The sequence below is a fragment of the Lepidothrix coronata genome, unplaced genomic scaffold, assembly GCF_001604755.1.
Source record: "Lepidothrix coronata isolate B3197 unplaced genomic scaffold, Lepidothrix_coronata-1.0 Scaffold0, whole genome shotgun sequence".
NCBI lineage: Eukaryota > Metazoa > Chordata > Aves > Passeriformes > Pipridae > Lepidothrix > Lepidothrix coronata.
The window spans coordinates 7372086-7398102 of NW_016690180.1; the positions used below are offsets into that span (position 1 = coordinate 7372086).

Genomic DNA, 26017 nt, shown 5'->3' on the forward strand with positions numbered 1-26017 from the left:
AAACTGGTATTTTATTAACTGTAATTATGAAAGTCAATCCACACCTATTTGTCATGGATTGTATCCAGTGGACTTTGTTCAATGGTAATTGTGTATGATACCTGAAGCAGAGTTCAAAAGTCTCCACTGTTGTTAGTTCACAAGCTCCTGAGAAGTTGTGTTTCTTGAACAGAGGGTTGGAAAAGAAAGAAAAGGTTCTAATTGTTTTTTGGGAGAGGTGGAGGGAGGGGGAAGGTTACCAGTTTATGAATGTTCTTTTTGAAAAGTACGTAAGACTCCAAGACTGAATGTTTAAGGCAGAATGTTGGTAATGCTTTGGTCATTTGCTGTTGATTTTTTTTAATGTCAAAGTGTTTCCGCTTTCTATTGAATTCTTGTTATGCTGAATTTAACTATAATTTTACGTTTTACATATAGATACTATGGATAACCGTCACTTGAGTGTCATAGCTGTGGTCCTTTATTTTAACCTTCCTGGATCAGTGGGAACCAAGTCACAGCAGATTCTTCTTGCTACACATCACCATTCAGAATGCCAGTGGGATGGGGAGTTCCTACTGAATTGTTCTTTTACCAGAACATCTGCTATTCCAGAAGATATATCACGAACAATAGTGGCTGATTTTAGTTACAATAATATTAAAACTTTTCTGTGCACTGATGGAAGAAATGAAGAATGGAGGCTGAAACACCTGAACCTCAGTAACAACCTGATTTCTGAACTCTTCTTAACTACTTGTACAAATTTACCTGTTTTAGAAACTCTGAACCTCAATGGTAATGCCATCCACACCCTCACACTGGACACACCTGTGCCTGCACCTGGGTCTAAAACGTACAGAACTGTTGATCGCATCCTGCCTGCTTTGAAACTATTGTCAGTTGAAAGAAATAATCTTAATACAGTTCCAAGAGGTAAGAATTTCAAAAATCTTTAAAGACCTGACTTCCCAGGGGTAAGTTGGTTTTGGATATAATTCACACATTTTACTGAATTCAGGATGTGACTTTCTCATTTAGTTATACTTAAGGTGAGAGAAAGTTCCACCTGCAAATACAGAGGAAATGGATTGTTCCAGTTTAGGTTGGGGATTTTTTTTTATACAGTCTTTGCAACTCTAATGCCTTAATATCAGTCAAATATAACCAAGTTTATCCCGTAAGAGCCCAAGCAGTATTTTTGCTTTTTGTATAGAAAGGGAAGTAAGGATCTTTGGAAAAACACCAGCCTCACCAGTCATGAACCGTAACATTAAGAAAATGGCGGATAATGAATTTTATATTGCCCTTCAGAAGAAAGTCAACACTCCTAAATAAAACTTGCTCCAATTTTAGTATTTTAGGAAGACAGGAAAATATATTTTGTTCAGTCAAAGCAATTTTGCTCTATGCCATCTGACACCCAATGAAAGTGACACCTTGGTGTAACAGGAGGGCTGTAAAGTTTTGATAGAGTTTTAGAAAGGCTTTGCTGGTCACTGAGCTGTGGGGGGCATCTTAGCCTTTATCCTCATAAAGGGATGATTCCCCTTGTCCTAACTCTTTAAATGAAGCGAAAGGTGCTGAATGAGCACCCCTATCCTATATAATGTGTTGAATTTATTGATCTCTGATAACATCATCAGATTCATTAGCTCTAGAGTTTGAAAATACAGGAGGACGTGGGATGACAAAAACCGCACTTATCCCATAATGTCAGACAAAGGCAATAAATGTGCACCTACACAGGGTCCTGAAAGTTCTGGCTTTCTCCTTTTATGGTATTAATTCTCTGCCATGCAGGAAATCCATTTCACTTAATCATTTTGTAGTATCTGTAGGGTCATACAAACAATATAGAAAAGCTTACTTTATAAAATACATTGAGGCAAATTTAGATAGATATAACTACACAGTAGAGGATGCCTCAGTGGGTCAGACAGATTAATCTTTACTATAAGACTCAATTTTTAGGTGTTAAAGGTCAAATTGCTATGCATGGTACCACAATAATTCAAGTTATACTTAAATCCCATATTCATTTAAATACATGTTTAGAACTTTATTTTCCTCATCCAAAATACTTCACTAACATTCTTGTTTTTAAGCTCAGGTAAGAAAACACAAACTGCAGTTCTAAAGCAAAGATTTCCCACAGAAACCCTTCTCACAAGTGCCACCCCAGGAGTCAGGCTGCTGCCCACTGCTACCCTACCAGTGTATACTTTTAGCACAAGTTTAGCTTCAGGGAAGCATCCAAAGTACAATTCTTCATGCAGGTGCAAGGAAGAATTTATGAACTGCCAGAACTTCTGAACACCTTTCCTATCAGCTACCTCTAGTTTTACTGCAGGAATGAATCATTCCCTCTGCTTTTCACAATAAAACCAAAGATCAATTGCTTGGCAAACAGAACTGCAAAAAAAAAGAGATTTCCAGTAAAGCAGCTGACACCAAGGGCAAAATTTTTAATTTTTAAGAACAAGTAGCTCTCAACAATGCTGTATGATCAAAAATCAATTCAGGGTGACGGTCAGGTGTTACACACTGTGATGATGCTGAGTGTTCAAGTGTCTGCCTTCCCACTGGAACTTGCAGGCTGAACTCAGGGGCTGCCTATACAGCACCTGAGAAAAATGAGGTATCTCCAGCATTCAAAAAGGCTCCTTGTGCAAGACAGATGTTATCATAAGTAGGATACACTGAAGAATATACTGCCATGCTGGATAATTCACAGGCAGACAAGCATAAGCAACACATTTTTGTTTTCAGTCAGATTTTACATCCTATGAATATGATTCAAATAATTCCACATATTAAAAACTCCCATGAAATTGCAGATGGCAATGGATAGGAGATACTGTATCACCTTTTGTATCTCCATCTTTTACCTAAAATTAACATATTTGGATCTTGTAAACTGAATATATTCCACCCTTTTCACGCTCCTCCTTTCCTACCTCCAGTTCTTCAGAGAAGTATGCTTAAAGTACAGAGATCACAGGAATGTTACTGCTTTTATGGAAGTGTCAATTTTTAAAGCATACATTGACAGTGAATGTATTAATGTGCTTGCTGTTGATCCTATGCAACTTTTAGAATAGGACAACCACTGACTAGGAAAGGCATAATAACACAAAGGCTGCAGCCACTCATTGCAATAGACAGGAATGGAAGGAATTTTGTTGCAAAGAATTTTATAAAGACACTTGATGCAATTGGGAAAACAAGAACATGAAATGTAACATAGTTTTGTTCTTCCTAGGACTAGGCCTGCTGCAATCTTTACAAACTCTCCATATGTCATCCAATAGCATACAACAGATTGACCCAAAGGATTTTCAAAACTGTTCACAGCTGAAGGACATTGACCTGCAAAACAACAAGATAACTAAAATTCATCCAGATGCCTTCAGGGATCTCAACAAATTACAGGTTGTAAAGCAATATTACAACTGCTTCAATAAGTTATGTTAATCATCATTAAAGATATTAATTATCAACTCTTCAGCATGATTATATTGCTCTGATTATAATATTAGTGTACAATTATAAAAAACCAAAGCAAATGGTGACAATAATATTTTTATATATTTGCTTTTCATGTATAGGAAAACACACACAAAAATATACAAAATATAACCATCAATTCACTATTTATCTATGCCACAAATCAATCCATAATTGCCTTAAACACACTTTTCTACCCCCAATTCCTTCCATGGCAAGAGCCCTGCAGTTTCTCATTCACCCAGAGGTAGGTCTACAATGGAAGAATTCTAAATGTACCACAATTTATCATTTTCATGTACATTAAAAACCTTAGAACAATATTATTGAAATCCTAAATAGATGTATTGTTTGCATAACTACAAAAGTGCTTGTATACTAAAAGAAACATTGTAGATGTTGCAATAAGGATTCCATTGTAAGACTAATCAAATTAATTATGAATTATTCCCAAATAGGTTGTGGATCTCCGTGAAAATCCTCTGACAATCCCTCTGCCACACATACTGATCAATTTGAACTTCTTTCAACTTGAAGTGTATTTGTCAAATAATGCCTGGATATTTAACTGCAGGCTAAGTGCTTTTAAACATTTAATTCATTTTCCTTTTGACTCCATAAGGAAAAAATGGAGCCTTTCATACAATAAGTTTGCCAACTCACAGAAACCTCTGCTGTATCTTTCAAGTTTCCATTTAAACTGCAAGGACAGTGTTTTGCTCAAGAGGGCTACAATCCCAACAGGGAACACAGCAGTGCTGAACTGTAACTTGGACAACACAAGGGGTATGTACATCAGGGACTCCATCTAAATCCTCTAAAATCCCAATGCATGCAGAATGATCAAAGAAATCTGGGTTTAAAAGTGGGGTTTTAAAGATAGTGTTTAAAAATAACTGAAAAACAATTTAACATGCAATTAATATACTGGTTAGAATATTTGAAAGTCATGTTTCCCAAAAAAGGCTTCATCTCCTTCCTTACATTAAACTAATAAAGATGCCAAGTTATACACAAACAAATTTCAGTAAGTAGTATGTTGCAAATGTATCAGTTCATTTTGGACTGAAACAAAGTACCAAACAGTGAGATGGCACTTGCAGGGCATGCAGAAAACTGAGAAGGATGCAATAGTTTTCAGTATTCAGCTAACCGCAAAAGGAAATGAAAGTTTATTTGGAAGGGAAAGGATTTCTATTCCTTCTTAAAAAGTACAGCTACTGTAGCAAACTTCACTTACATTTACAATTAATACAGAGCACTGAAAGTACAAGAGACAAAACCTACAGAGCCAAGACTTTCCATGCAGATGGAAAACGAAGACCAGACTTAGAGTAGAAGGTGTATGTGTCATATGCAGTGAGGCAAAATGGTTTAACTCTAATGGAATAACAGCACTTGGGGTGGTAAGGCTTGCCCCTGGGAACACTTCGTCCCCAAATGAAAATATGTTGGGTATATTGGAAATGCCACCTACTTTGTCTATTTACAAGAAAAGTCACAGAAACTTGGATTAAAATCAACACACTGGATTGCACCAAAATTCAACTGGGAACAAAACCTAAGGCAAAGGTGAACATATGACCTTGAAACATATTCCAAAAGCCAACAACCAGCCATGCCCCACACTAGCTAAAGTTTGGAACAATTGCTCAATCAATACAAATATACTTGATTTAAGACCTTTTTGCTGGAGTCAAACCAGTAACAGGAAAATCACAGTGGCTGAAACCCTGACAGTCAACAGGTGAAGTTTTATCCCACAGCTGCATTCAGTGACCATGGCCACGCTGGAAAGCAGCTGGTTGTTAGTATGTCTCTTCCACAAGGAAGATCAGCAGCTGTTTCTAGTACAACCCAGAACATACTTAAGATGATTTCAGTGACCTCCTCCCTCACCCATACCATTTTTCTTGTAAAATTTGCTATTAAGACCCCATATATACTGTGATTTTAAATGGGGTGTGTGGGGGGGTGTATACATAAAAATATATGATGGTTTGACAGACTTTGTACTATGTAAAATGACAATGGATGGATAAAAAGAAAATGGATTTTATAATAAATCGTCAAAATTATCAAAGATAGATCAGAGTATGTTCTTAGAGTAATAACTTGACCCTGCAAACCAAGTATCCTATGTTTTTAAGAAAGACTGAGTTTGTATTTTCTTTTATTTCAGATAATGGAATCTCTTGGTGGACACCTAAAGGTAGAATTTCAAAAAATCACAGTCTTCCTCATATGACACTGAATAAAAGGAATAATTTAGTGATATACAATGCTGAGAAATCTGCTGAAGGATTATATTTCTGTATTTTTAATACAACAAAGGAGAAATATCTCATTTACAATATAGAGGTGAAAGAAAAGGTTTCAACATTTTTGTCTAGAAAAGCCCGGGACACTAACACCGTTTTTAGACAAGAAAAAGCGGAGTCAGACCTTGCACTGGCTGTCTCCCTCTCAGTGCTCATTACGTTTGTTTGTGCTTTTTGTCTGGGTGCTTTTGCCAGACCCTACCTGGTGAGCCTGTGGAGACACATGCACAGGAATAAAAATTCAAGTTCAGAACATACATATTCTAATCAAGCTTTTTCAGATGAAACCTTGAGCAGAGAGTTTTCTGCAAGCAAACCAACAAATACACAGCGTAATGTGTTAATTTGTGATGAGAATTCTTCAAGAAACACACGCATTTTTCCTATAGAAACTTCTACTTCATATGAAAATGTCACTGGTAGTGGTGCAGAATACCAGAAACAAAGCAATGCTGAGATCAACATGAAGAAAAAACCAGTATTTTCAGAAATCCAAACTAGTATTGACAATTATGAAAGTGTAGATGCTTATGATAATGGACTATTTTCTGTAAGGAGAGAGTACCAGAACAGCAATGAAGTAACACCAAGACAATTAATGAGTAATACCACTGCATTTTGGAAAGATTCAACATATACAAACAACCAAGACTCAGAGAAGAGCAGGATCCCTCCCATACCCAGGAGACTGAATGCTGACCCTTACTCAAATCAAGACTCTTCAAATTCAGAGAAGGGAGAAACTGACTTTCCATTTTCCACAGTACAAACACATTCAGTTGCACAAAACTCTAGAAACAGCAAAGTAAGCAACAACTCTGGTCTGTTGTATTCTGAGATCACAAAGGCTACACCAGATCCTCCAGAAAGAAAAGGTATAGTTTTGCATAATGAACCCACACACACTACAGAATTTACGCATGGAAGGCAAGGCTGTGATGAACAACTTGGTCTAAACAGCAACTTAAATAGACCTAGTGATGTGGGAGATTTTACTTTACCCGATGTCTCCAAAAGTGATACAGATATTGAGAATTTAAGCAGCTGTGAAACAACAGAAAACTGTCCTGTTACAGAGTATGACTGTAAAAGGATATGTTCAAATGAAAAAGATGCTTCAGCAGATATATTTGGTGATAGTTCTTCAGATGAAGGGACTCCATTCTCACTGAGTGACTGTAGTTCTTTAGAAGACTCTGAACTGGAACAACCTGATGTCAGTGATGATGTCAGTGACAACCTGCCAGTTTGTCAGTCGTCACTAGAGGAAGCCAATACAAATAGTGGAACAGAGAAGCTCTCAACACTGCCAGAGTCTCCAAACATTGGTGCTGAAGTTCAGCATATTGGAAAAAATGAAGATGAGAACACTGCACATTTTGAAACCACTATTAATTATGGATCAGATACCACCACGTGTGAAACACCCCCTTACACTGATAAACGTCGTGGCCATGTAAGCATGTCAGATCCAGATACAATTAGTTCTTCAAGTCAAGAAGTTCCAGGGGCATTTGATTATTTTTGTAATGCAGACTCGACAGTACAAAACTCTATTTCTGATTCTCTCCACAGTCAAAGTATGGATTTTGGTAACACGGTACTTTCACTAAAACATTCTCCCACATATGACACAGAGAACACTCCTAAAGAGGCTGAATTGCAGCTGTATCCGCTTCCCACCGGACTACAGCATTCCCTCAGCTTCAGTCCCACTGAACAAAAAGAAAATGCACCAGAGGGAAGTACAGATGAGAGCGTACCCAGGAACTCCCCTGAAAAGAATCATGGAGAAGCAGATATTACATTAAGAAGAGACATGCATACATCTGAGGACAATGACTTTATTTTTGCTCCCATTGATATTGATTTGAATGAAATTGTTAGGAAAACATCACTGCTGCATTCCAGCAACAAATCACCTCTTCAGTCACTGTCTGAACATACAGCTGAAAAACATTTCATGGTCATTACACAGCAAGAAGACTTGCTACCACAGGGGAAGCAGGAAAACACAATTAAGGCTTGGGCAGATAAAATGGAAAGAGGTTTTGATGAAAAAAACTGTGATGGATACACAGAACTACAGGATACCAGCAACTGCAGTCTGCCTGAAGAAACACAATCTTATAATCTTACAGCAGATCTGCTGCATCTTCCTACTTCTGGGAAAACACAGTCAGTGTTCACAACACATGGTCATTTCCAACTGGATCAGAGTGACAAGGATGCATATTCCTTCTCAGTCCCACAAGGTTTCTTCAATGAAAGCACACAATACAGTTCACATTCATTCCCAAAAAAGCCTACAGGAAATATAATGTCTAAAAGTGCTGATTCCAGCAAGATGGAGGATGACACCACTTTGACAGAACTGGGAAATAATTCTACAACAGCTGTAGAACACCTCCAAATTTCCAGTGAAAATCTCAGTCAAGAAAGTCAGACAAATATAGGACAGGAGCAGTTTTTTGTTAAGAAGAAAAGAGCATTTGATGGATTCTCTAATATTTTGCAAAGCAGGAAAACAAACTTCAATAGTTGAGACACAGAATTGTAATACTAAGCTCCCACAGTGTTTATGTCATTACAGCAAGTGCAAAAATTATTTTGTTTCAAAGTGAAGTGGCTCTTGTTTAGAAAGGTACTTGCAAAAAAAAAAAAAAGTAAAGATTTTATGAAAAACAACTTTAGAACATTAGATAATAAAGTTTTTGCTGAGTTATAGTATATATTTACTTTCTCATTGTTGTTAGTTCTAATACATTATTTTCCATTGGAATTTGCTTCAGATATGCACTGTTTTGTCTCTCTTTGTCTAAAATAAATGTAAACATCGAAATTATCATGATATCATTACTATTACTGTGTTTTCCTGTGGGACTCACCCTATACAGTGAAATAGTACATATTACTGTCTTCTGCTTTTTGAGCCAAATTTGTGGATTGTCTGTGAATTCCCACAGTTTTGCAAAGATAGGGAAGTCCAAGCAGTATTCGATTACATTTAAAAAATTACTTTTTAACTTGGCAAGACATAAAGAATAATGAAAACCACTTTTCTCAAAGAAACACTATAGAATTCAATCCTTGCAGAAAAGTCAGTTATGGAGATGTAGCTATGACAGGACATCACTTGTAGTCTGCAGATGAGATGACATGGGCAGGGTAATTTAAAAAAAAGACAAAGGATCCTATACCCACTTCAGAATTTTACTTAAGAGGGGCAAATCAAGAGCAGTTCCAAAACTGCTGTATTAGAATATTAGTAGCTTGATATAGAGTAACTTTATCTAAGTCAAAAGATAACAACTGTAAAGTAAAATTTTCTCTGAATATGGCACAAAGCCCTTTCAACATACACAGTACCCTTGACACAGTCCTTGAAGGGAAATGTCACCATGAGGGGGAGCGAACCCAAGTTAGGAGAAAATGCAAGAGGCTGGCTAGCAACTCTGGGGAAGACACAACTCACTAAAAACACCAAAACGAAGGAACATGTTTCAATTCCATCCAATGAGGAGCAAGTTCAGTGGCATGCTACGTCATTGAAACTTTAAAGAGAAAACTAGGCAAGAACAAAGAGATGCTGACAGAAGCTAGTAATTCTTGTTAGCTTCACATGCTTGGAACTACAAAGAAAGCTATTGCACAAACCTTATGAGGCAAGTAAAAGCAACTGAAGATGACCAGTACTTATACTATTTGACGTTTTGAAAAGTATTTTCTTTAGAGCCTTGAGTTCCTTTTAAATAATTATTTTACATATCAAGCACTACAATTATCTGTTATAGAATTACTGAGCCAAATCATCTATGCTTAAATCTCCTGTTGATTTCTTTTGGGTTTTTTTGCTGGCCAATTTACTCAAAATCTCTCATACAACTCAGACGAGATTATATGGCAATTTCAGGTAGGTATTTTGCAGATTTGATTTAGGTCACTACAGTATTTGCAAATAACTGCAGTCAGTAACATCTGTAGTTCAATTACAAGCAATGAATCTGCTGTCATTCACACAGATGAACTTGTTTTCCAATTAGTTCCTGAAGGATTTCTTTATGCTCCAGTATTCAGTGATATGTAAACTGGTAACTAATAAGTTTATTTAGAGTAGGTACCATTCCTTTGGTAGGAGTCTGCTCAGGAACCATGGACGAAATCATCTTCTGAAAAAAACTGATAATTCATTATCGAATTATTCATTATTTTAAAAGGTCTGATTTTGTTTTCTGTTTTTCAAACACGAGGAAAAGTTTTACACATTTAACTGTCCAGAATTGTTTGTACACTATAAGTAGACAAGAATTAAATGACAAAACACTCAAATCTGCAAAAAAAAAATCCCAGAAAGGTTAAAAATACAGTAAATCTGAAATAAAGTATGTTTCCCAATACAACACATTCCTTGATTAAGTGTCTGTAAATGCTACTGTTCTACTGCAATTTTTCTCTCCTAATCCCCACATAATCTCAACAGTCATGTAATGCCTTGGCTTCTACTGAATTTATGGCTGCTGTTCTCTGAGAACAGTGTGTGACATAAAATCCAATTGTTTTTAGAGGCTGTCTGGAAGTGAAGAACTGGTTAATTTAAGACCAGTTCCTTGTAGGAACAGCTACAGAACCACTAGAAGCAGAAAACAGAACAGTATTTCCTCACGACCAGCACTTTTCTTCACACCCACAGCCAGCTTTCAGTAAAGCTCATTATCCACACAAGCTACTTGTGGCCAAAGCAACTTTAAAAATGCAATGCACAAAAAAAACGCTGACTTGCTCTTTATGGTATTTATGAGTCCTCAAACACTGTGTTGACACCTCTCATGGTCAGCCACCTTTTGGCTGTACCAGCTGCTAACAATTAAAGAAATCTAACTACACAAGCAAGGCAACTTTGTGGATCATGGGGGAAAAAAATACTTGAGTGGCTCCATTGATGTACAATACATAGCAACATTTTGGCATTTGTTTCTGCTCCAGTCCGGCAGGCTTTCAGGATATATATTGGAAAATTATTTTCTCATCTTTTTTCTGACCAAGGGAACGCTGCAGTGGCAATGCAGACAGTACACTACTTGTTAGAAGCTGCAAGTTTTCTAAGCCTCCCTTTATGCCATAAAGTCACAGAAAAAGTTGATCTGTACTCATCAGAGAAAATATATTGGCTCCTTCATCATGAGATTTTAACACATGACCAAGTATTTCATTCTACGTCACAATATTGCTGATGTTCCATCTCAAACATACCTTCAGATTTCTGCCTAATCTTGCCAGTCATTCACTACTGATTTCTCCACTTTTATTATTCATTCAAATCCAAACACTCATCTGCTTCTCCTTCATATTAGTTCATTTCATTAGCAATTGCTCTTTCAGTTAATACAAAACCTTTATATTTTCTGTGACTTTCATGCAGTAGGTCTTCATACTCTGCTCCTGCCTACTCACTCTACTTTGCTGTGCCCTTCTGTATATAAGTTACACAGTGCCACACACACTGACCCTGAGATTGTGTCCACTCACTTTTTACATTTCAGTTGGTAGCAATCCACTGTCTCGTGTCCACATTGAAAGCTCCACTAATTTAGTTTGTTTGGTCACTGAATATTTTCTAGGATACCTGTACTAGTAGAAAACCGGTTGCTGTTACTATCCCAACTGATGGTGGGTAACCAGACAAAGTCACAGAATAGGCTTGATATAAAAGGTGCTTGAGTGTATGAATTTGTAAAGGAAGCATGAGGAAACAGCCAAGAGGATGTTGGAAATAGTCTGGGCACACCCTTCTCACAGGGCAATGGAGTGCTGTCAACAGGACACAGTATCCCTCATACAGTCAATCAGTACAGGAAAAAAACCTGAAGTCTTAAGAGTAGATCTTCAGATACGGTAACCAGAATGAAACAAAGCTCTCCTTTTCAAACATGTACCTGTAACAGCTTGATAATTATCACATTGTTTACTGTAAGTACAAAGCATTTCAATCTCTCCTGACTATGCTGAAAACAGGGCTGGGAAAAAACCCTTGAACATAAGGAGAAGACATGCACATACATATAATTAACATCAGAAACTTTTTGCATAGTAATATTAAATTTTTCATGGTACAGAAGACTGTGACTCACCCCATCCAATAAATACAAGCAACAGCCTACATTCTGAGAATTGGCAAAGGCAATCCTGGCCTTCATCAGCAGAAAAACTGCTCTCAGTTGGGCTCTGTAGTACAATATTCTAATTGTAACATAAATACATTCAATTTCAAATAATACTTTAAGTCAGGAGCCTTTGGACTGGCAGCTCAAATTGTGTCAGTTGCCCAGGACCATGTTCAGATGGCTTTTGAGTATTTCTGAGGGCAGAGAATTCCATAACCTCCGTGGGCAACCTGCGTCAGTGCAAAGTCACCCTCACAGTAAAAAAAAAAAAAGTGTTTCCTCATGTTCATATGGAGCCTTCTGTGTTTCAGTTTGTGTCTGTTGACTGTTGTCCTGTCCCTGAACACTGCTGAAAAGAGTTTGGCTTTGTCTTCTTTATGCCCTCCCCATTCAGATATTTAAATACATTAGTAAGATCTCCCACAGCACCTTCTCTTCTCTAGGTTAAACAGTCGTAGCTGTCAGCTTTCCCTCATAGGAGACAAGTTCCAGTCCCTTCATTATCTTCATAGCCCTTTGCTGGATCCTCTCCAGTATGTCGCAGTGTCTCTGGTACTGGGAAGCCCAGAAGTGAACACAGTACTCAGGTGTGGCCTCACCAGTACTGAGTAGGAGGGGAATAATCACCACTCTCAGCCTGCTGGCAATACTTTATCTAACACAGACCAGGATACCAATCGCCTTCTTCACAGCAAGGACTCGTTGCTGGCTCACCTTCAACTTGGTGTCCGCCAGGACCAGGACTCCCTGTCCCTTTCCTGCCAATCTGCTGTCCAGCTGGGTAGTTCCCAGTATATACTGGTTCAGGGCGTTGTTCCTCCCCAGCTGCAGGACTTTGCACGTCTCCTGGTTGAAGTTCATGAAGTTCCTGTCCACCCATTTCTCCAGCCTCTTGAGGTCCCTCTGGATGGCAGCATGACCCTCTGGCTTACCATCCTTTACTTCCAGTTCTGTGTCATCAGCCAACTTGCTAAGGGTACACTCTGCCCCATTATCCAGGTCAGTAATAAAGATGTTGAACAGGACTGGACCCAGTACAGACTACTGGATACAGGGCTAGTTAGTGGTTTCCAACTAGACTTTGCTCTGCATATCACCACCCTCTAGGCCCTACAATTTTCACTTTTCAGGCTACCTTCTGCTCATCTAGTCCATAAACCAACAGTTTTTCTATGAGGACCTCATGGGTCGAAAGCCTGCATATCAAGATGAGGGGGTAATGATCATGCTTCTTGTAAAATTTCACCTCAAGAGACATTCCTGCTCAAATTGACTCTTTTTTGAAACACAACTTTTTTGAAACACAACTTTTTTGAAACACAACTTTTTTGAAACACAACTTTTTTGAAACACAACTTTTTTGAAACACAACTTTTTTGAAACACAACTTTTTTGAAACGCATACCTTCTCCCAAGTTTTAAATACTAATTTGCCCTGCTATTAGAAGTAAGGGCAACAAGATCTTACACACAAGTTCTTTGCTACTAAATAATGAAGGTTGCTCAATGACATGATGCATGTTCAGATATGAGAATTTCTGAAGTATGAATCACAGAAAAATCTGAAATCAGTTGCTGAAAACAACACAAATACTTTTTATTTGTGGGATGCCATTTTACATCAACACCAGCAAGGGACCTAAAAATCAACTGAATGAACTCATGTTAAGTGGCATAATAGTATTTTCATCAGATTGCGAGTCACAGGAGTGTAGCACATCTCATTTATGTAGTATCCAAATAACTAAGACGTAAAGTATTCACAGTTACAGGTTAACTGCTGTTCCTGCAACAGCAGTATCGGTAGGTACTATTTTGTGACAACACACGTACACATGCACACACACACACAAAGAGGGGGATGGATTTAAAAAATAAAAACAAACAAAAAAATATCAAGCTGAGGTTTGGTTTCAATTACAGAAAACAAACTATTTAGTTTGTGGATAGATTCTGTACACTTTTACAACAATATGAAAGGACAAAATATAAGGCCTAGAAAGAGGTATTTTAGCAGTTATAATTAAAACCAGGGCACAAGCTAACCTTTAAAGCTGTCTATATGAATTCCAAGAGTATTAAACAATTTGTTAGACTTGTGATCAAGGGTCAACAGAAATCTGGGAAAAGCTTAACACAACTGAAGTCCATTTCTTGCCCTTCAAAAAAAGTAACTTGGGAACATTAACCAAGTAGTAATAACCTATAACTGATTTTGACTGTGTGAGCATATTTGTGATGAAATAAAATGCATGTCTTTGTGGTGAAATGGGAGAAAAGCCTCTAAAATATTAGAAAAGGTTACAGAAAGATAACTCAAGTATTAATTGTAGCTTAAAGACAACTGTAAACAGGCTTTAACTGAAAACTCAAGTACATAGAGGATTTTAATATACTCCACGCTCTTCAGCTTGCTTTCCTTGAAAAAGATAAAAAGGCAAAAAACAACAGTAACACAGAATTATATTAATATTTTAAATACATAATATCACTTCACTGTAGAAGGAAATTTGATCTGTGGAATGTTTTGGTTACTAATATTAACAGAATCTTTTAGGTTGAAAAAGATCCTTAAGATTGAGTCCAAAGGGCTCCAAAAGTTTGTCATCTATCAAAGAATGTCAATTGCTACAGTCTCTAGATGCTGTTTTCCTTTCACTAACTGTCTTTCTAATTTACATCTCCTGAATACCAAAAATGAATTGTACATTGATCATCAAGTTTCTGCTGAAAGTACAGTAATGGTACACCAGAAAGATTAGCATATGACCTATGACACTTCCTCGGGAATGACCTCTCAGTGTCTTATCCAAGAAGTCACCATATTCTGAACATTACTTTTCAAAAGGGGCAAAAAAACCACCAAACCACAACAACAACAAAAAAAACTATTTACATCAACTATTTCATGGCATAATTAACAAAAAAGAAAATGTCGAACTTGTACTAAATGCAAGTTTAACTGAGTAGGTTAGCTAACTTTCCACAATTATTTAAAAATGAGAGGGAATTTCTCCAAAATACAGGAGCAGGCAACGTTCAGATCCTCTGCTTACCTGCATATATAGCAAAATGAGAAACACAGATAATACAGGGAAGCTCATCGAGCCATGCGGGTCCATTTTAGTCTATCTGTTCACCATAACTGTCAGCAAAGCTGTTTACTATCTGCAACTGAATCTGTGCTTTACTTTATGAAGATGCAGGTTTATAAGCCTGCTGAAGGCTACAGATTCACCCTGTTTGCAAGTGGAAGAAAAAATTTGCAGCATCTATCTGATTCACTTCCAAACAAATCCTTCCTTTCCATCACTTCCAATTACTTTTACCCAAATTAAGAAAACAAGTTTGTTTACTTATACAGCATGAGTACTTCCTGAGGTTTCTTTTCCTCTGTTTTCTCTGCTTTCAATTAAATTTTGTATTCTGATAAACATTAACAAAACTTGGAAAAAAAGGACCTGGTTGAGCTGTACAGATTTCTGTTGACCCTGTTATATGAAAGCTATACCTGTAACAGTAATAGATTAGATGTGTCTTTGGCTCTTGCTTCCATTATTGGAAGCTCAACTAATTGTGACATACAAAATCTTCTATGCAAACTTGTATTTGTTGCAGGATTCATGCCAATTTGTGCTGATCAGTTTTCCAGAGTCAGTAACTAGCTTAATGTTTAAGAGCAATTACACTATTTCACTTAAAATCTTGGCAATCACAATTTAGCCTAATGTTAAAAGTTATATTGCTTCTAAATTCATTCTTTTAAGAACTAAACCAGCATCTCCACTGATACTTCCTTATGGTTATACTATGGTAATAAACACATTTACAACAGAAGTCTTAGTAAAATGTGTGTTTTTGTAAGAGGCTTATTGTAAACATTAAATACCACACTCCACTCAATTAATTTTTTGTGCAAACTGGCATCAAACATGGAATTAAGGTATGCATATTAGTAAATGAGAAAGCACTGACTGGGTATGTTTTACCACTACTAACTTTAAAGAGTGCTATTAAGTGTCACAGAAATACGAACAGAACTGTTTCATGGGAAAGGTAGTATTTTCTTCTTCGCATCATGAAATTCCAGGTTTTGTATATGCATACATATTGTATACTTATTTATATACAAATATACACAAACAGACACAAACGATTTTTGTCTTTGGCAGCTGAGTTTGAAAAACCAACGACAACAGCAAACAGATCTGAACACAACTGACCACCTGTAGCACCACAATTACAACCTCCTGGTCCAGGGCAGCAAACTAATGTGCTTTTGCTAAACTGGGCTTAATCCTGAAAGGAGTCAAGTTCATGACAGTTGTTCCTGACTTGATGGCAAGAATAAAACCTTCAACACAGATGAAAATTTCACATTCAACCTAAAATGCTTCCTTCCTCTTCCCTTGGATTGCATTCTAGGGAAATAACAAAACTGTCAATACCTTGAAAAATATTTCTAGAGAAAAGTAATGTTATTCTTTGTTCCAAAACATCCACTGGCCCTTTGTTGTTAAATGCTCCGTGAATCAATATGGAACATTTTAATAAATCCTTAGAGATCAAAGTTTAATAGCACCGGATACTTCAAGGACCTATTTATAAAAATCAACACTCATTACTTAATAAAGAAGGGTAAGGCAAAGACAATGTGACAAAATTACAGAACTTAAACATCATTCCATTCACCCATTTTTCCCCAAAAGAATCACTAGAACCATCCTATGCAGATAAAGAAATGAGTGAAATAGGCAGTGATCCCTACTAAAAAGTACTGTCATTTAATGCTGGTGTTTAAAATGCCCATTGCCTGCAATGGACATTCTGCCAGGAAACTAATCCCCAGCATGAAAGAAAAAGTAATGTTTTGACTATTCAAGATCATATTTTTTCCAATATCATATTTTTAATTACTTAGAAAGATGAAGTTAGAGGCCCTTGGAAAGACTAAAGTTACAAACAAAAAAACCCCCCCAAATCTTTATTATCTATACGCTAGGGGTAAGCATACTTCATTATCCAAACCACGAATTTCAGCTAGAACTTTCTATTTCACTAGATCAGAACCTAGACCAAACACTCTTGGTACACCAAAAATTAAAAGGAGTATGCCAAAGGCAATTTACAAAAGTCTAAAACCCATTTTTAAAAGGTACTTTAATTTGTTCATTTGTACCTGTAATGACTACTGCAGTTTTAACATTAAAAAGTCAGTACTTTCTTCTTCAAATGGAAATCATCTGTGGCATGTACAACTATTATAGTGTTTTAATATTTATATGCATATTTATATTTTAAGACACCAATGTTTCATTCCTATAAAGCGTTAGGTCAGGTTTGGCTAATTCCGATGAAGAAAGTCACAGCATGTCTTCTCTCAGAAACTGGCATCTCAAATAGTAACATTGAAATCGACAATAGTTCTTCACATAACTATGTCCAAGCAGTCTGAAATGCTACAATTGAGACCAAAAAAAAAACAAAATAACTAAAGTTTCAACAGACATGTAAGTGTTGACTAGAAATATGCCACAAAATTATTTTACAATACATTTCTGCAGAAATAATCCCTAGGTGAAGNTATACAAAATTTAGACAGCAATATACACATCATCACAGTGAAGACGCTGGCAAGTTCACCAATCTGTAGTGTAAATACAAAATGCAAAGCAGCCTTCAAAGAGAACAATGCTAAAGAGCAAGCATAGCTAGCTTGTTAAATAGCAAACATCAAAAGTTCCCTGTCAAAGGGATGCAGTGCAAGAAAAGCAGCATGCACTTTGATACAAATAGCAGTTTATGGCTAATGGTTGACATAACTGTGGTAACAGTGATTCTTGAGTAGCTGTGCATAGTTAAACTCCTATGTCATCTGTTTTCCTTTATACCATTCCACAAACTCATCCAACAGCACTGGCCCTGTAGAGAGATCACATAACTGTATTTTACAAAGTTTCATAAAAGGACACAGAATGATTATTAAGCTCAAAGAAATAAATTATTTTAGAGCACCAACACATGGTAGTACTTACAGGCTCCATCTTCATCATAGTTACTGAGGTCAAGGTTAATTGTTCTGCTGAATTCAAGAACGTTACACCATTGGTCCTTATTGATAACTTTGTATTTTGATTGCTGCTTGAGGCAAGAAACAGAAGTTACTAAAACATATTTTCAACTGTCTCAAACTCAGATTTTCTTAAAGAAAATTTAAACCTTGTAATGCATTATTATTTTAATCGGTATGTCATCTAAAACTAAAGAGTAAAGAAACCACCAAGTAGTAAAACTAGTGTTGAATAATTCTTGATTAAGATATCTTTTAGTGGTCAAAAATACAGCAATAAAATGCAAGTACAAAAGCAAATTAAAGATCTTCTATACTTTGCCCTGCATTAAATAAGGGATTTAGGTAAAAGGAACCAGTTATAAGTGCTGCTTTGGTGGTTACTGTATTCTAAATCATAACACAGATCTATTCAGCTATTCTCATTCTACCTCTAGTTAAAAGTATCAGAGAAGACAAATCAAAAAAAAAAAAACTAATTCTGTTTCCAACTCCATACCTCTAGAAACTGATGAAATACTGGAAAAAGGGACCATGTTTTTCCTAAAAGAAGGCCCAACATACATTTGGCAGTATTGATATCTAGGCTGCGCTGATCCTTTTCCTGCATGAAAAAAAAAGGAAAAAGCGCATGATTCCAGGATTTTTCACTTCCCCCACACCTCACCCATATACAAAATAAATTAACAAATAAATAATATATAGCAGTATATAACAGTGTTTTTTAATAAAACACAACCTCCCAGTAAAACTTCCTTCCTAATAGCTAACAGTTTGCTATACAGAGACGTTGCTTTCCATAGATGTTCCCAAAAAAACATCACCACTCATGCAGATGAGGCATACACTCCCGTTTCTGACTTCAGACCTCACCAGAAAGCAATGGTCATTAGATCCACACTCATATTTGTACATAGGCCTCTGCACAGCCACACATCTCAAAATAGCATTGCTGTATGTGTTTTCCACAGTATTATTACAGCTACAGGGACTGTCAATAGATAGTCAGTGCTACTTGACAGTTGCCTAAGTATGCAAGAGTAAGCCAAGGAGGATGTTTATTCTGTTATTCTGACTGCATGAAATTCACATGAAATTAATTATCAAATGAGAAGAACATAATACACATTGAGGCTCCTCTCAGAACTGTCCCAGTTTTAGTTCAACATAGCAGTAGTACATTAATGCTTAGGTAATTTGTTTCTGCTAAGAAAAATCAATAGCATCTGTACCCAACAGGTTTGTTACATCTAATCAGTGGCAAAGTTAATGTATTTGATAACACAACTTCTGCACATCTCAAAAGTAACATGTGTACACTTAAGATTCAATTTTGTTATTTTAAGTAGTTTATCCATCTTCATTTGTTGTCTTGAAATTAAACAAATTTTGGTGAGAGACAGGATGTAACCCCCTGCCCTTTTATTCCTCGATTATAGCACTGATCTACAAATCAGAAGTTAAGGAAATTCCAAAAAATAAAGTTCCATATTAGCGCTACTGAAGACCCTGATTTCTCTATATGTACACTCATGATTGCAGACTGCAAAGTCTAAATTACCAAAAAAACAGGGATATCACAGAATGGGTAACTGGAAGGGATCACAGTGGGTAATCTAGCCCAACCTCCCTGCCCAGCAGGGCCATCCTAGAGCACACTGCATTGCATCCAGAGGGTTCTTGAATATCACCAGTGAAGGAGATTCCCCAACCTCTCTGGGCAACCTGTTCCAGTTCTCAGTTACCCACACAGTAAAGAAGTTTTTTCTCATGTTCAGGTGCAACTTCCTGCGCATCAGTTTCTGCCCATTGCTTCATGTCCTACTGCTTGGCTCCACCGAGAACACCCTGGCTCCATCCTCTTGACACCCTCCCTTCAGATACTGATAGACATTGATGAGGTCCCCTCTCAGTCATCTCTTCTAAAGCCTGAACAGGCCCAGCTCCCTCAGTCTGTCTTTTTACGAGAGATGGTCCAGTCCCTTAACTACCTTTGTGACTCTCCATTGGACGCGCTCCAGGAGCTTCATGTTTCCCCTGTCCAGAGAAGTCCAGAACTGGACACAGCACTCCAGGGTGTGGCCTCACTAGGGCTGAGTAGAGGGCCAGGATTACCTCCCTTGACCTCCTGACAAAGCTCTTCCTAATGCATCCCAGGATCCCATTGGCCTTCTTGGCCACAAGAGCACACTGCTGGCTCATGGACAGCTTGTAGTCCACCAGGACACATCCCATATAGAGACATTCAGGATACTGAGAGTGTCAGACGACAGAACATTAAAAGAGAGAGAGAGAGCAACCCAAGACAAAGGAAATTGAGCCCTATGCCTAACCTGTACAAATGCAGCTGTATGTATTCTAGAATACACATCTTTATAAAAAAAAAACAAGCTCAAATCAAAACTGACTTGTCTTTTATCATGTAAGAAGGATGTGGAAGAGCAAGATCCCAGTTCTCAGACAACAAATGAATGCTTTAGCCACAAGGTCTCATTTCATATAAAACACTCCTCAATTCTTAAATTGTGTAGACAGAATTTAATGCATATTTGTTTTGAAAAAAAAGTGAGGAGACCAACAACTCTGAAAACCTGAGAAGCTGTTTTACATTCTGGGCACTAAATCCAAGAGGGACTTAGAGAAAAAAAATTAAATTCCAGGATGAACAAAGCTTTTCAATTAGTAACAAAGCTGAAAAACAAACCAGCAAAGGTATTTTTGTATCATGACGTGAAATCACAGAATCTGTGTCTCAACGTTTAAATTCTTTTTCAAGATCACTACCATCGGTTTGGTACTTCTTGAAAAAAACTCACCCACTATTCTCCTTTTAAGTTTCTGCACTTACTTTTGACAGGCCATTGGCTGGCACAGGTTTACTCTCTATCCCAAATATTTCATCAGTATCTTGTACTTCTTTGGCAGTGCCTTTGCATTTTACATTGAGCAAAACTGGCAGAATCAATCTTCATACAGCGAAGGAAGAATTAAGAGGTTGATACACCTTTTTTTTCCTCTCATGCTAATATCATGCATTTTCTCACATTCAGCTCTAAGTTTCCTTGTCTAAAAGTGAACTACTGTAAATCTCTGCATGCTGACATGCAGAAAGCACTGCTATATCAAAAATCTGAGCTGCTTAGGACAGACTTTATCAGAACTGCTATCACTTCGATTTCTTCTTAATTTTCCTATGCTCCTTTTTTTTGCTGTATATTTTCTTGATACACTTAGTTCTTTTGCACTGAAGTCTGAGCTTCAGTTTTGCCTTTTTATGTAAAATCTTCTGTACATTCCATCATGGTAGCAAGATGGATGTACAAATTCTATTTCAAAATGTTAATTTAGAAAATTAAAGTTCTCTTACTGCTTTCTTTAAGTAGGAATAGTCTTACGTCTACTATGGGTTCCATTACAGGTACAATTTTATCATTGTATACATATTTTATAATGTTTTTCTAAAAACATTTATAATGTTTTTACATTGTATCATACCCAGTTTTTATCACGTTAGCCATTTTTACCACCTACTGAAATGCCTGATGTGTCTTCCTGTTTCACCAAATTCAAAGTCTAAGAGGAAAAACCACAGTAATTATAAAGCCAGAGGGAGTAAGGGGTAAAGCTCCAATGTGCAACTGAACCAGGCCTAAATGGCTTCCCTAAAGTCATAAAATAGCTTAAAGCAGAGACATAACAAAACACGTCACTAAACCACTAAACATCACACATTCTATATAGGTTTCTTTTTCAGTTATAGCATCTTGCATATTCCATTTTAGAACACAACAGTTCCATTTGTCAGAAGCTATCTTGAGTGTTACCTTAAGAGAAACATACTTAGAAGTGTACAGTCTTTCAACTATTATTTATGAAAGTAAAGGTTTTAATTTCAGATGCACAGTACTTACCCGTGCAAAGTCAAATGCATATCTATAAATAAGTTTAAAATTGGTAGGCTCATTTAATAAAGATCTCAAGTAATCCAGAGAATTTCTCAATTTTTCTGTAGTATCACATCTACAAGACAAACACAAAGTGAATTTAGAGTCTGAATTCTTATATGGATGTCTGATGTCTTAGGAAACAATCTCTAACATATCCCCACCAACCTGTTCAAAACACATCACTCTGTACAGAGACACATTTATGAGTTTGCATACAATGACTTACTAAACCCACAGAGTGAAACAAAGCAGCAAAGTCTTACAGCGAGACTCTGATAAAAAATTGACTGGTTTTGTAGAAAATGCACTCTCCAATAGATTAAACTAAGAGCTTGTCTAAGCATGGCAAACAACCAGCAAACCACAGCAGTGAAAAAATTCTTCTATAGTCTTGCTGAAACTATAGAACTTCCTACACAGTTTTTTTTTTCCAGTCTGTTCTGGAAGATAAATCAAAACACAGTTCTTTGTTTCCTCTAATTCTCTATGAAACATGTGATTATTCAGCTACATTTATTTTAATTATGCCATGAAGATAAGCTCTCAACTGGAGAAAGCAACTCTTAGAAAGAACACTGCAGAGTTACAGAAAGAGTTTGTATTATTTATCATTTTAAGCCACTATAAAACACACAATATCTAAAAGACAGGTCCAATCCAGCAACATTGGAGAAGAAACAGCACCGAACCTCATGACATTTCTGTATCCTTGGGATTGCAGACATTCTAATCCAACTGTATTTAAATGTGTTTCAAGTTGTCTCTAAGTGACTATATCACCATAAATCAGACCAAAAATATATGACTTCTACTCCACAGCAGAGCTCTCTAATGTTTTGACTCATAACACCTACAGCAAAGTGTTTTTTTCTAAAAGCCTGTGTTTACTATAACAAACTTAAGAGAATTTTCAAACCACTTACTGTAGTGATGTCATTCCTTTTAACCATTCTTGTAATGTAAAGTAGCCCATGTTTTGTGCATCCAACTTCCATGCTAGCACAAGCATAACTACCTGAGTTAGAAAGAAAAAAACAGAGGCTGAAAAGAGTTAACAAAAACTACATTTTTTAAATAACCACTTTTTATTAGGCTAAAAATGCTTTACTTGTATAAATGGGAAGTTCAGATTTTTGCTACACTACTTGAGAAGTTAAAAAAAACCTGAAAGTGACAAACCTGCACATAATCCAAAATAAGAGAAGGTAACGGTGCAAATATGTAAACATCCACCTGAGTTACCAGTAGGGATTTCAAGCGAGCTTGTACAGTCATTTAGTGACCAATACAGTGAGGAAGATAAGTTGGTGCAAAAAGTACAGAAAAGGTTTCCCAAAACAACTACAGAATTTCAGTACCAATTTGACAAGTTACATCCGACATTTGTTAAACTTTCATCTGGATGAACATCAGTTGCAATCCACAAGCTCTGAAATCCAAGTATTCTAAAGCTAATAATGATCCCACAACATAAGCAGATGTTAAGTAAAGCCAGGTGAACTAACATTAACGCACATCAAAACAGAAGCTGATACATAAATACTGCAGTTTTGCCCAAAAGGAAACAGTCTTTTTACATCGCACACAGAAGACCAAAGCAATAAAGATTTTAGATAAAGTGATATCATAAGATTATTATTATCTTACTCATGAAGTTAAGAAGCCACTTTTGACAATACAATAAAATCTTGCAGGGCAACTGACCCTGCAGACTGGAAGAAAAAAAAAATAATCAAGTAATTTAAATTTGCAACTCAGTCATTAACTAACTAATGTTAGTGCAGCAGCTCTATATGGTTTTTAATATGAAATCAGAATACCAGCTTATATACTCAAATGTCAGGATAAATCACAACATTTATTATAGTAATAAACACTGAAATTAGCAAATTACATTTAATTAGTCCAGTAAATCTTTCAAAGCCACAATTCTCATTCTACTTAGATGATGCTTCATGAATTCTACATAAGATGGGACTTGCAAATACATTTAAAGAGCAAAAATTAGGCACTATGAAAAAGCCTGTGAGAGGCACAACTATTCTTTTTTAGATTTTATTTACTTATATAAATATACACACACATATAAAATACATGTATGTAATTATGTATAGTCTATATTTGTGTTTTGAAATGGTATAATGGGAGTGCCCCTAATGCTCACAATATTTGAAATCCCTTTCTCTCCTAGAAAATCCAAAGAAAATATGACTTCTTGTTTTGCAGTTGCTGTACTAAACCTTGAATGTTAACTCATTGATTCAGAAAAGACAACCATCAGTTTTCTTTTTTTTTTTTTTCCTTAATCCTTTCTCGGGGGGGGGGGGGGGCAGGGGAGTGGTGGTGGTAAAGTGAAAGATGGCAGCAAAGACAAATCAAGGTTTTATAGGTTGATAGTTTGAGGTTTAAATAAAGGCAAGTTGTTCCCAAACGTGTTTCCAAACTTCCCTTGTTTGTATTTCTTGAATTTCTTTAAAAACTCAAGATTTTTTTAATTCTTGATGGAAAAATAAGAGCTATAAGACTGGATCATGTATAGCAGATTAGGTATCTTTTAAATGGACTCTGAATGGACTCCGAACTTACATTTTCTGGTTCAACTCCAATGTCTTCACAAAATTTCTCCATACCTTCTGGCCCTACAATGTCATCAGTGCCTGCAAACAAAATGCATTTTACTTATCTTTAAAAATTAAAATAGGGTGACATTTACCAACAAGAGAAATGCAATCACACAGCACAACTTAACTTTCATACAGTTTGTTTGTTCTGACATGCAATAAATATTTCCACACTTACTATCAGACTTGGATACACTTAAACCTTTATCTCACCTTTGGAAACAGGGAAACTGTAAACCACTTCATATTCCTGACAATTATTCTACAATTATTCTGATATAATCTTGGAATTGTAAATTAATAAGATTTTTAATAATGTACTTAAGACTAGTAAAACATGCATATAATATTACCTCACTTAAATAAGTGGACAATGGTTAGTGAAACTAATTTCTTGGCTTGAATCTCTTATTTTAACATAAGATCATATCACATAAAAACATGATGTATAGCTATATAGGATACAGGACACTGTCATTCCCAAAATCTCATTCCTTATGGTCTCATATAGTATCTTTATATAATGTTATCTAGAAAAAACAGCCCAAACAAAAAAATGCATGCTCCTGTTTATTCATATTGCTATACCATGGCCACACACTATCTGAATAATAGTAACTGCAGCAGGAAGACAAATTACACCTATTTCTTTGCATACTTAAAAGGAAAAAATAATAATAAAAAATATAAATGCTACTAAAATGCATTACTAATAAAACTTGCTCTTAAATCAAGATACTTGTCATTTTCATAATACTCCTGAAAAAATTATACAGGCATTAAGAATTGTCCTGTGCAATTTTACTTTCAAATACATTTTATTTGAACGTTTTGTTAGAATTTTTACTCATGGTAAAAGGGCTCATTTGAAAAAAAAAATTACAAGCTGAAATGCCTACTTTCATCCAATATAAAGATCACATGTGCAAGAAAAAGAGGCTTTATAAAGGGAAGATCAATCTGTGTTTTATTATTAGGTGACCCACTATTCTAGAAATAACAAGGTTTAATTATATCTTTTCCCATCTTCTCATGACAGCCTCTCAGTTCTCAGAGTGTACACAAGTCTTTTTAAAGACTCATTCTGTAATGCAAAAACACACCAAGGGGAGAAAAACAAATGCAGTGTCAACTGTCTGCATACATAAAGGAGAAGACTCATGAAGCAAGAACACGAGAGATTATTCCTTGAAAATTCAGTTTTTAGAATGTTACTCAATACTGTAAACAGAATCGTACTCTCCACTTTTCTCTGTTTTATCTTGGTGTGTGCATCCAATGGAAACCCCAAAGTTCTTTCACATACAGCCTTCCTTTCATCCTTTCTTTCCATGAAAGTCTTGACAAAAATGAGTCATGCCTGTTGCTAGAGCGAAAAAATAAATCAAGCTGGTCAGAAAGGCAGAGA

At 36.3% G+C, this 26017-nt stretch overlaps 2 protein-coding genes across 12 annotated transcripts in view; one reads left to right on the forward strand and one right to left on the reverse strand.

Annotated features, from left to right (window-relative positions):
• Positions 1 to 54: 54 nt before the first annotated feature.
• LRRC66 (leucine rich repeat containing 66) lies at positions 55 to 8546 on the forward strand. Of its 2 annotated transcripts, XM_017809747.1 has the most exons (5): positions 55 to 194; positions 418 to 915; positions 3245 to 3414; positions 3948 to 4275; positions 5672 to 8546. In XM_017809747.1, exons 2-5 carry the CDS (start codon positions 423 to 425, stop codon positions 8353 to 8355), a joined length of 3675 nt encoding a protein of 1224 aa, XP_017665236.1. In that variant the 5' UTR covers positions 55 to 194; positions 418 to 422; the 3' UTR covers positions 8356 to 8546. The 2 variants fall into 2 exon arrangements, with proteins under 2 accessions (XP_017665236.1, XP_017665146.1); XM_017809657.1 differs by having other exon boundaries at positions 55 to 915.
• Positions 8547 to 13547: 5001 nt separating this feature from the next.
• Positions 13548 to 26017, reverse strand: part of DCUN1D4 (defective in cullin neddylation 1 domain containing 4) — a 40325-nt gene continuing 27855 nt past the window's right edge. For 9 of the 10 annotated variants that reach the window (XM_017810533.1, XM_017810190.1, XM_017810370.1 and 6 more), the window contains 6 exons: positions 24575 to 24645; positions 22912 to 23003; positions 21953 to 22061; positions 18541 to 18645; positions 18007 to 18109; positions 13548 to 17893 (listed from right to left, as the gene is read on the reverse strand). In XM_017810533.1, coding sequence (XP_017666022.1) covers positions 17838 to 17893; positions 18007 to 18109; positions 18541 to 18645; positions 21953 to 22061; positions 22912 to 23003; positions 24575 to 24645 — 536 coding nt within the window. In that variant the 3' untranslated portion in view covers positions 13548 to 17837. Of the gene's footprint in view, positions 17894 to 18006; positions 18110 to 18540; positions 18646 to 21952; positions 22062 to 22911; positions 23004 to 24574; positions 24646 to 25848; positions 25976 to 26017 lie in introns of all 10 variants that reach the window. The other variant, XM_017810452.1, reaches the window with a different exon arrangement.

Excerpts from the sequence above, each read along its gene's own strand:
- LRRC66 (XM_017809657.1), top strand. The coding sequence starts at position 423 with ATGGATAACCGTCACTTGAGTGTCATAGCTGTGGTCCTTTATTTTAAC. Across the intron at positions 916-3,244 it reads TCTTAATACAGTTCCAAGAG|GACTAGGCCTGCTGCAATCT; the intron begins GTAAGAATTTCA and ends TGTTCTTCCTAG. Across the intron at positions 3,415-3,947 it reads GGGATCTCAACAAATTACAG|GTTGTGGATCTCCGTGAAAA; the intron begins GTTGTAAAGCAA and ends ATTCCCAAATAG.